Below are 12,031 nucleotides of genomic sequence, written 5' to 3' on the forward strand. Positions count from 1 at the left end.
ACACAATGAAAAGAAACCTGTCCTTCTCATACGACATACCAGTCGGAGCCTTTAACACTAGAAAGAGATGTTGAGAAAACAACAACAACATTATTATTTGAATGTCAAGTTAATTCTGTGAGTGCAGAATGTTTTTTTGGCAGCTGATGCTACGTGGGTGCTTACATGTACGCTCGCTTCCAATCAGGTCCTCGCTCTCCGACTCATCGGGGTAGATGGCCGTTACGGTGACAGAGTACTCCGTGTCGGGGTCCAGGTTCTGCAGGACGTGGGAGGTTTCATCGCTATTCATGATGGCCTGGTGACGGAGACAGAACGAGAAGTATAAAAGAAGCATGTTAACAGTGTCTTATATTATGGCAGTAGGACATCATAAACTATATTTTTAAATGCAGTTTGAGACCTTTTGTAGTTTACCCCAAAAAAAAAGAAATCCTCAGCAGTTAAAATGAGTACGGGGGTGGAAGAATCAAAGTCACGGATGGAGAGCCATCTTTTGCATACACACTGTAGTCACCTCACCTCCAAAAAGACACTGAAGATGTCTTCCAACAGAAGTGTTTTCTTTTATTTATGTCCTCCAAATTCGTGTGATGCTCGGTCTGAAGACGAGAACTGCCGGCAATCGGACTCAAATGACCAATCTGATCGGTAGAGTGCTACCCCGGAAATGACGGGCGGGATGCGCGTGACTAGAGTCTCTCAAAATCTGACAAAAATCTTTTTAACTGACCTTTGTCAATCTGTGAGACAGATTGAGTTTTCAGAAACACGTTTCGGTGAACTATTTTAGTAAAATATGAGATTGCATTCTGAACCAGCCGCCATGACAGTCTGGCTTTGAATTTCCAGAGAAACCAGACTCACGTGGCACGTTCGTCCAGTTAGCTGCCGTTGGCAGTCAGCATCGAGAAGCGAGACGAGAAGCATTTTGCAGCAACCAATAAACCAATTGACCAATAAAGAAAGTTTAATAAATTTAAATTTGGAGCTGAACTAAGACTGCACTGAACAACCTGGTATGGATTTCATGCACACATGTTTGTGTTGTGTATGCCGGGTGGGGGAGCAAAAACAAACTTGGAGGGCCAAAGTATAACAAGAAGGAAACAAAGAGAGCACTATTGTTGCCTCGGCTGAACTGGAATTTTTTTACGTAAGTCTTGGCAAACACAATGACTGGGTTTTGTGAGGCATGACAGTTTAAGGGACCTGTGAAACCACAACGATCATTTTTGTCTTGTCTTCTTTTTTACTTTAGTAATAAGAAAATTCGTAGATGACGGTTCTACAGAACAACAGTTTCATTTAAACAAAACCCTACCCAGTTTCATAACTTATCCGACCCAGTCTACATATAAGAGACTGGACTGTTACGAGAAGGTGGGCAGTATAAATCTGAACAAGTCAAAGAAATACATGAACTCAGAGCTGCACTGCTGTGGTTTAATTCAGATGAATAAATTACTGAGGCTGCAGGCGAAAACCTACACCATTGGTTAAGGCAACTCAAACCAGATGTTTAGTGGCACCACAGACAGACGGTGCTGCCCAAGCAAAGACAATTTGCATAATTCAAGAGTCAACTTGACTGGAGAGTTTATCCAGCTGCTTAAGATGCATTTTTGATGACAAAGAGAAAAGTAAAAAAAATATAAAACAAATTCAGATACAATCCAGATACAAGTACAGATGCCTTGTCTAAGCTCTGTTAGATTTCTAAACTCTTTTAAAAACTTTTGGAAACATGTCTTTGTCCACCCCAGTTTCTTCCCCAGAATTATAAGATGATGTTCTTTCGAAAGGCTGCATTTGAATTCAGACTGTAGCTAACACAGTAAAAATAGCTACCCTATCCCATACTGGCTAACTTACAAACTGGGGGTTGTTTTCGCCCTTCTTGTTCCAGCCAATGCGGTAGAGGGACACATCCGGGGCTCCGTGCTCCCATGTGGCTCTGAACGAGGTCTGGGTCACCTCAGAGAACTGCAGGTTCTTGGGGGCAGGAACAACATCTGTTCATACAAACAGAAACAAGAGAGAGGAAGGATGTGTTGGTCATTATGAGGAGGTCTGAGAGATGAGACAACATCATGTGACTGCACTGTGGAGGATGTGTGTGTGTGTGTGTGTGTGTGTGTGTGTGTGTGTGTGGTCTTGTACTGCTATCATTGCAAGGACCAGTATTCTATACTATTCAGAATCACTTTTTTTAAAAGCAATGATTCAAGTTTATCAATTCAAATTCAGTTTCTGTGGTCACATATTTCAGCCCATACAGATTATTACCTTGACAGTGAAGACATATTATTTGGCACTCACTTCTTAAATACTTGGTTTAAGGTGAAGGTTGGAGTACACTGTATCCAGAATGAATCTCCATTTGTTTATCACTTCTTTCATTCAGTTGGACATCGTGTTCTTGTTGGACAATGTCATATTGTTTCCCTAATAAATCAGCCGCTAGTCACATATCTACTACAGCGCATCAGGGATGTAGTAGAAAAACTGTGCGTAAAATTGTGTAAAACTCCGTAGCTGGGGTAAGGGGAAAACATTCTGTGAAAAAACTCTGATGATTATTGAAGTTTTTCTGGTAAATTTCGGAGTTTTTTCTTGGAATATTACTCCCCTAGCTTTGTAATGTAATGTCTTCTTTTTTATTATTTTTAAACACTTTAAAAGCTTTGGAGGAGTTAACAATCAAAGAAAGATGTCAGTTAAATGGTTGTTATTTCTATATTTTGACTTTTGACAAAAACCTTCCTGTTTATTTATCTATTGAATGTAGCTAGCTTTGCAGGAAGACTGCATCCCCCAATCTTGGCTCCAAAGCTCTTATTGGTTGATTGTTTCTCCAACCAGGGAAAAGAAACCTGTCAATAAGCACAACACCGGATATTTTGTACAAAACACTTAATGTTGGCAGTCATTTAAAGGATCTGCAGGTTAGCTTAGTGTTAGGAGCTACAAAATCTATTATGTCAAGTCCTCACAACACCACAAACATTTGTGTGTTTTTCTACAGTTCACAAAGGATTAGCGATAAACAGAGCCGATGCAGTAAATTATCACACACAGTGCGAGTCCAGCTTCTCTGGAAGATGTTTTCAGTCCAGCAGGGGAAGTGAAGTCAAAGATAATACATAACTCATCACCATCACAGACACACTACACGTCTCTCCAACACATGTACTGTTCAGGCACTGGAGAGGGTTTGTCAGCACAGTCATGTTTGACGTAGTTAGACGATAGTGTAGTAGTAGTAGTAGAATTTTCTCTCTAATCTCTGGCCATCCAAGACAAGAATGAAAAGCAGATGCAGACCTGTGATGGCGCTTTCGAGCATTGGGGCTCCAGGTCCCGCATCGTAGATCGGTGTGACGGCCACATCGTACTCAGTCTGGGAGATGAGGCTGGACAGGTCCAGGGTGGTGATGTCCCCGTTGACTTCAGCCTGCCGGTGACAAATTCAATCGTCAGAAATTTGCATACATTGACCAAGGCTGGACAATCCTCCAATTGTGTTATTCTAGTAATAGAAAATGTTTTTAATCTGCATCAAAACACACAGAGGCAGTTTCTGCTATTGGTAAATGTATCATGTTCTCATAGCGCCATCAACACATAGAGACGTCAACTAAATCAATCAGAATTTTGATGGTTATCGTTGATATTATATGATGGCAACTGAAAATTCTTTTTCTAATTTCTAGTAACAACACAGTATAACTGAACAACTATGATGCCTGTGTTTGTTTGCCGTTCTAAATCTTTGTTATTAAACTGTAGTTGAAGACAGCAACAGAAGCTATATTTTATGATATTTAAAACAGAAAAGCATACTACTAGCTACTATAAGCTGGATATGAATCCCTTAAAGTTGTATCATAAGCCTATGTGTTGCTAATAACATGTTTTCATACGCTACAAACCACCTCAGCCGCTCTAGTCTTTTGGGCTATTTTTACAGTTTTATGTCAATTAATATATTCACCAAGATAAACAGAGATAAATAAAATATTTGGAAGGTCTGAGCGTATCAGGGAGTCGTGTCTCAGTCGATTCCAGAGTTTTCCATTTCAGGGGCGAGCTTAGCAAAGTAAGCAACGGCAGAGAAAAATAAGTCGGCAGGCAGTAATCCAATGTGTGGGCTGCTTCTATAGAGACAAGAAGTCCTCAGCAGTAATCCTGAAGAGGAGTTGAGCTGCTGCAGGTCATCCATCAGAGCTTTCTGGAAACGGTTTGTAGGTGTCCACCGACGGCACCTTCGGCTGTCGATTCATCCCAGACTGTTTGTCCTCCGCTGACATCCAAGCGAGAAATTATGAGAACAGAGTGGTGCTCGGCTGATCTAATCAGGCTGGGCTGGCGGCCTGAGCCAGCGCTCCTCTGCCAGCAGACTGCTTTTCTCAGAATAAGAGAACGAGGGGAAGCTGGTGCTCTGCTGAGAGGCCGGCTGCGACTCTTGACTTGGTCACAACTTGGTCACTTTCCCAGAACGAAGATACCACTGACGACTAAAGATTCACGCTTACAAAAATCTCTGCGGGGTTTTCTTGTGTAAAGTCTCCTCTGAATAAACTTAAAAACAATATGGACATTTCCAAGTGTTGCAGCCACTTTGTGGTAAGAGAGCAACGACTGATACCTGCCAACAGAAAAGGTCACATCTGTACTTCCCCGCCATACAAATTAAAGGGATTTAGACCGTTTAGACGGTGTTTCAAATGCACAAGGACAAAAAGCATCGCTGCTCAGGATCCCAAAAGATACATATCCACACAGTCATCGCTGAAGATGTTCTTACAAGCCTGCAAGTCTTTTATGATCTTGGGAAATTGCTGTCTTTTAAAGTAAATGGAAGGTTATATATAATGCCAAAATGGATCCTGTCAATTGTTTAAGTTGGTTTGTAATGGTTATAGTCGCCAATTTGACTCCAACTGACAATTATTGTATATATCAATTATTATTATTGTTTTTATTATAAAATAGTTTTAAAAACAGGGGCTGCACGATATGAGAAAACATCTGATTGCGAATATTTTTTTTTACTGATATTGCACTTGAAATATGATTTACAATATTGGAGGGAATAATAAGTTTTGGATCATAAATTTTCGTTTGGAAAATATTCAAATTAAAGTGATTATTGTGGGATTTTTACAAGGATATAGTCCGTTGTATACAATTGTAGGCTGCAACGTCTCTGCAACCCTAACCCTAACCCCCTCTAACATCCCAATCCCGGACTGAGACTCATACACATCACAATACCACACTATGACTCATACACATCACAATACTAGACTAAGACTCATACACATCACAATACAGCACTAAGACTCATACACATCACAATACAGCACTAAGACTCATACACATCACAATACAGCACTAAGACTCATACACATCACAATACTACACTAAGACTCATACACATCACAATACTACACTAAGACTCATACACATCACAATACAGCACTAAGACTCATACACATCACAATACAGCACTAAGACTCATACACATCACAATACTACACTAAGACTCATACACATCACAATACTACACTAAGACTCATACACATCACAATACTACACTAAGACTCATACACATCACAATACTACACTAAGACTCATACACATCACAATACACACTAAGACTCATACACATCACAATACACACTAAGACTCATACACATCACAATACTACACTAAGACTCATACACATCACAATACTACACTAAGACTCATACACATCACAATACTACACTAAACTCATACACATCACAATACACACTAAGACTCATACACATCACAATACACACTAAGACTCATACACATCACAATACTACACTAAGACTCATACACATCCCAATACTACACTAAGACTCATACACATCACAATACTACACTAAGACTCATACACATCACAATACTACACTAAGACTCATACACATCACAATACAGCACTAAGACTCATACACATCACAATACAGCACTAAGACTCATACACATCACAATACAGCACTAAGACTCATACACATCACAATACAGCACTAAGACTCATACACATCACAATACTACACTAAGACTCATACACATCACAATACTACACTAAGACTCATACACATCACAATACAGCACTAAGACTCATACACATCACAATACTACACTAAGACTCATACACATCACAATACTACACTAAGACTCATACACATCACAATACTACACTAAGACTCATACACATCACAATACTACACTAAGACTCATACACATCACAATACAGCACTAAGACTCATACACATCACAATACAGCACTAAGACTCATACACATCACAATACTACACCAAGTGGAACTTTCCATTGTATTTTTATATCTTTATTTCTTTAATAGTTGTTCTAGTATTCTATTCCTTTTATTATTTCTTGGATATTTTGTGTGTGTGTCTGATATTTTGCTGCTGTAGCACTGACCCAATTTGGGATCAATAAGGTCTATCTCATTTAGCCTTGTACTGTGAGGTAACACTGAAAAGACAAAACCTCGGTTGTACCTCCTTCAGGTCTCCCTCCTCTGGTTTGTAGGTGATCATGTACTTGCGGACGGCTCCGGGAGCAGCGTCCCAGTTGAGCCTCATGGTGCTGTGAGTGACATCACTGATTCTTAGGACTCCAGCAGGAGACAAGGGTACTGAAGGGTGACAGGGAAGGGACCTTTAAAAAACATCCTGACTGAAGGTTGAAAAAATGTACAATCCCATCTTCACGATTAAAATGCTTGTGAAGACATAAAAAGATGCTGACTGACCAGAATTTACCAAAGAGCTGAAAAACAGACAGCAGGTCCTTTTTTCTCTTTTTTTTAAGTGCTGCTGCTTTGGATATTCTGCTTTTCAGTGCATCTGCTTTCTATCTATAAGTTCTCAATCCAAAAAATAAACTCCAGCTTGTGGGAGATGTGATTCAGCTCTTATAAAAAAAATCGGCTGACATGCAAATAAAAGTCCTTTAAAGTAAAGTAAAGGAGTAAATATTAGTTAAGCAAAAAAAAAAAAATACCCCGACTATTGTGACAAGGTTATTTAAAATAAGTTCAAAAATAAATCTCAATCCTGTTCTTAAACCTTTCTACCACAGATGTGTTACCCTTTTGATGTAACCCCTCCTGTTTTTACCTCTAATGAGTTTCATGTCAATGTCAGCGATTGATTTAAAAAAAGAAGTGATTTAATCCTTCTTTAATGTTTAACTTAAAAACTGTAAAGTTTCTTACCTTTTCTAATTAAAACAAGTTACATTTTAAAAGATGTAAGTTCTACTGTCTTGTAAACATAATAAAGTGAACATAACATGGCAATTATTCCTCCAGAAACACATACATTTGAGAGAAGATGTGTTCAAAATAAATACTTTCTAACATTTCTTGATAAACACTGATTGTGTTGCAGCTCGAAAAACCATGCTCTCTCTTCAAAGCCACCAGACTCCTTTTACAAAAACAGTCGTTTTACCGATGATCTTCCTCCATCGGTTAGTTTGTGCTTTTGTGTGACTTTGGTGTTCTAAAAGTGTTAGGACCTAACACAAAACAGCTAATTTGTATATATTTGTCTCTGTTTCTGTATTTTTTGTAACTCTGTTTATTCTTATTATTGTTTAATGTTTGTTTGTGTTAAGCTAAGCTAACTACGCGATAGAGGCAGCGGTAGACCAGCAACTCCCATGCTCTGCAAAGTAAAATGACTGTTTTTGTTAAAGGAGTCTGCTGGCTTTGAAGCGAGAGGTATTGATTGTCGAGCTGCAACACAATCAGTGATTATCGAGAAATGTTTTGTGTGACCTGAGTCCCACAATAACACAAACAAACTAAGCAATGGAGGCAGCGGTAGAGCGGCAATCCCCGTGTTCTGCAAGGTAAGATGTTTTTGTCAAAGGAGTCTTGTGGCTTTGAGGAGAGTAGAGATTACAGCTTCAGATCCCCGTCGCATAGCTGTCTGACAGCAAGGTAAAGCGCTGAAAATATTCTAAATAAAGCGTTCACTTAAACTGATATACTTGTCTTTAGGTTTCTAAATTGCGTTTAGCTGCTGCCCTTGTCCACAGCAGGACATTGCTTAGCTTTCGTGTTGGTGCCTGCTTCTTCAAACTGGAGGCGTGCGGTGTTTTTTACGGGCATGTTGATAATTATTTTCATCATGAAAACTTGTCACTCTTATTTCAAACTGAGCTTCAGTCTAACGTTACTTTACAGTAAAGCTGTGGTTCTGTTGCTTTGCCAATGGAGGTTTAATTCAACCAGATTATTTCTGCTTCCAAGAAATGTCTATTAAGCTAAAACACATGTAAATTACATTACAGAATCAGTTCAGCATCACTTACATGTGACTCCTCTCCCCTCCAGAGGTTTGCTGGCAGCCTCTCCATGCAGCGCATAAAGGGTGATGGTGTATGCTGTGTTGGGGGTCAGCTCCACCAGCTGGACGTTAGTTACACCCCCGCCAACACGTACCTGTCGGGGCAAAGACAGGAGTGTGTTGGTTTTCCAAAAAACTACTTCTCATTTCTTCACAGAGACAGCCTATGGGCAGCCAGTGTGTTTGGTGTGTTCACAGCACATTTCAGTGATCATGGAATATAGTATCGGGCGCTACTCAGACTCATTTTCTTTTCTATCCCGACCAGTTAAAAACATAGTGAGACATATTGTTGAAATTACACTTATTTTTCTTAAGATATCTCAGGCTCTCATCTTTTTTTGTAAATAGAGTGTTCATTGTGTAATTGCACCCCTCTACACAAGAGAAAGGGACAAATTTGGAGTAGTTATTAATTGGTCATTCAGTGGTTTTAAATTCATTTCTCCAATCCGATGATCCAAATTGCCTCCAAAAACACGTCTCGGCGAACTGTCCTCACAAAATAAGAGAAAGCTTCCAAACAAAGGCCTAAAATACACTGTAAAATCATGTTAATGATTATTTCAGGTCAAATTATTCATCTTGATAAATAATGCACTTCATTCACTTCATTTTTGAGGTCCTGATTCACACTCCAGCTGCATATTTTCCAGTAAAGACCCCCCCCCCCCCCCCCCCCCCCCCCCCACCCCACTAATCACGCTTCAACCATGTCCCTCTGCTGTATAATTGCACATGTAGGTTAACACCACGTGTTCCACCCGTTTAGCATCTGTTCTGTTTAAATCATCCCGATGACTTCAGTCCACATGAGCTAATCCTTTCCCATTGCCCAGCGCGTCAGAGGACTCTGCTTTTTGCAGGCCTGGCCTGAGCCGCGCTGCGAAAGTCCACTTCTTGTTCTGCGAGCGCCCATCGCCATCTGGAAGCTGTGAGGCAGCGCGAGCAGAAGCCCGATCTTATAAAATCATTGTGGAAACGCTGAGCACACAAATTAAGATGTGTCTGAGTTTGTGTGGCATCGTGTGTCTTTTTGTGTCCTCAGGGGTGTAGTGTGCTTGCTCACATTGTGTGCGACTTAAATCTAATGTTACTCTGATTGAGTTTGTCTGTTTATACACTCTTTTTTCCTTCCACTGTTTACTCCTGATATTTCCAGTGAAGACTCAGTTTCCCATCACTCACAGGCAGGGGTATGACCACATTGCGACAGATTGTGCGACAGACAGCAGCAGGAAAAACTTTCTATTGTAAAAGGTAGCTTTCCCTCACCGCTGTTGCACTAAATTCATGCTCTTGGGGGATAATTGTAGGGTCTCTGTAAACTATAGCGTGTGATCTAAACCTAAACTATCTGACCTGCGATGACTGTTAAGATTTGTCACAATTAATGAAATTTAATTGAATTTATTAGGGTGTATACACGACCTCACAAGTTTTTTTTGAAGGTGGCGTTACTTTACCTCATTCTCCAGCTGAGGCTCAGTGGCGTTGATGGATTTGTAAAGCAGCATGTAGCCCGTGGCCCCGAGCGCCTCGTCCCAGCTCACCTTCATGGTGCTCGAGGTCTCATCAAAAACCTTCATGTTCTTGCATGCTGACAGTGGCACTGAGAAGACACACGCACAGTCAGAGCGATGAATGGCTCAGAAAGACACAGATGACATTCCGTTTAAAGGTTCAACGCGCAATCCACAGAGAAATGCACACAGCCGGTATTCAGAAACGGCCTTTAAACAGGCTGCCAGGACTTCTGTACGGTTGTGTCACAACTGTATAACAAAGCGGGTAAACATGTTCTAGGAGAAACCCAAAATATAACAAAAAACCTGAAAATGAGCATGACACGGGACCATAAATAACACTTTGCCTATATTTGCTGTTTTAACAATGAAATGCGTTGAGTATCTGAAGAAGACTTGGAGCAACAATTGGATTTTCTTTGAGCCGATTTAGTATTTGGAGGAGGTTTTGGCACAGAAAAAGGATAATGATACAAACAGGCGAGCAACTTCAAAGTCATATTGTAAAAAAGTCCCAGAATGTCCCAAAGAGATCATAAAGTTTTTGATGTGCAGATTATTTGGTCACATGTCATGTCCGGTCAATCATTCTGTTTTTTAAAACAAGTATCTCCTGACTGTTTGAAGACACCCCAACCCAAACCAAAGCACGCTTGTACAGAATTTATGTTTGAGTCAGAGTGACAGACTCCAGACTGCTTTCAGGAGGACATTATGACCTAACCGAGTGTTAGTTTAAAAAATGAAGCCGGAGTGAGCTAACAGCGGCTGGTGCCTTCCATGTGGACGACACCAGAACGATCACTTATTGTTTTATGGCAGTGTGAAACGGCTCATGGTAGAAATCAGTCACACATTTCAGCACAAATAAAGCGAACATTAAAGGACAAACGAGCAAATAAAAGCACTTAGAGCCATACACTTAAAGCGCTGTTAAATTATATTCGTTTATTTAAGATGTAAACGCAAAAAACGCAGCCCTGATGAATATAATAAAACGGTTTGTCTTTATGGCTCACAGTGATTCCCACTTCTCCCACCACAGTTTTAGCATCAGCTCACACCATTGCATCATGGGACGTTGTGTTTGTGTTAAGCAGTATTCCGCCTCTGATCAGATGCTAAATACGTTGTATAAACAGAGAAAAGATTTGCGTAAAGAAAATAAAAGCGAAAAACACGTTATATTGATGTGTGTGAAACAGGATAACGAGCAGAGAAATCAAGTTGTTTATGTAACAAACGCTTCTCCAGCTTTTATTGCTTCTCTTTAATCACGCCTGTCGCCCCGAGGGGCCACCAGCATCTTGCGAAAAAGCCATCAACCATGGATGGAAATGTCTCTCGTGAGACAAATGAGCAAAGAGGAAGTGACCTTAGACATTTGGTGTTGAGGGGGGAGGAGGAAGAGGAAACACTTACAGGTGGTTTCGGTTCCCTTCAGAGGCTCGCTGCTCTCCTCGCCAACCACGGAGAAAACATTGACCACGTACTCGGTCAGAGGGGTCAGGCCTTCCAGCACTACAGTATTCACCGACCCTTCAACCAGCAGCTGAAAGGATAAGAATCCGAATCAGAAAGAAATGTTTTGCCAAGTCAGTAACACTTACAAGGACTTGGCCTAGGTGCATACATTAAAAAACAAACATATTGAACCCTAAAAGTCGGGTTATCAGACCATGTAGTCAGTGGTTTTTCACTCAATTTTTCTTTTTGAAAAGTATAGCTTAAGAGAGAACTACAGGGAGCAAAAGATGGAAAGTAAGGAAATTAAAGGGGAACAGTGCCTGTTGGGGGACAGTTTACATTAAACAAAATTGTACATGTATGCCTCTGTACATTAGCCATTTGTCCCAGCCTTTAGAAAATGAGTCCTCCATTTTTAATCAATACATGAGTCTCTCCTTCACTAGAATATCACTGACAATAATGAGCCATAGTCTGTATTCAGGTGCATCAGTTTGGAGCCAGTTCTTGAAGAAGAATCTTGACCAAATGTTGGTCTCCTTGATGCACAGACTCATTTTGGAGGATTCAATCCAAATGGGATCCACATCATGAATGGATCAAAAACTCGGGAGGAAG

General features: G+C 40.4%; 1 protein-coding gene across 8 annotated transcripts in view; it reads right to left on the reverse strand.

Annotated features, from left to right (window-relative positions):
- col12a1b (collagen, type XII, alpha 1b) overlaps window positions 1–12,031 on the reverse strand; it is a 142,205-nt gene that overhangs the window by 81,876 nt on the left and 48,298 nt on the right. For 6 of the 8 annotated variants that reach the window (XM_032543766.1, XM_032543769.1, XM_032543767.1 and 3 more), the window contains exons 22-29: window positions 11,369–11,498; window positions 9,887–10,032; window positions 8,386–8,515; window positions 6,561–6,697; window positions 3,328–3,457; window positions 1,876–2,015; window positions 166–298; window positions 40–57 (exon numbers count right to left, since the gene is read on the reverse strand). In XM_032543766.1, the coding sequence (XP_032399657.1) occupies window positions 40–57; window positions 166–298; window positions 1,876–2,015; window positions 3,328–3,457; window positions 6,561–6,697; window positions 8,386–8,515; window positions 9,887–10,032; window positions 11,369–11,498 (964 nt within the window). The remainder of the gene's footprint in view (window positions 1–39; window positions 58–165; window positions 299–1,875; window positions 2,016–3,327; window positions 3,458–6,560; window positions 6,698–8,385; window positions 8,516–9,886; window positions 10,033–11,368; window positions 11,499–12,031) is intronic. The other 2 variants (XM_032543774.1, XM_032543771.1) reach the window with 1 other exon arrangement.

This window comes from Etheostoma spectabile, chromosome 18, assembly GCF_008692095.1.
Source record: "Etheostoma spectabile isolate EspeVRDwgs_2016 chromosome 18, UIUC_Espe_1.0, whole genome shotgun sequence".
NCBI lineage: Eukaryota > Metazoa > Chordata > Actinopteri > Perciformes > Percidae > Etheostoma > Etheostoma spectabile.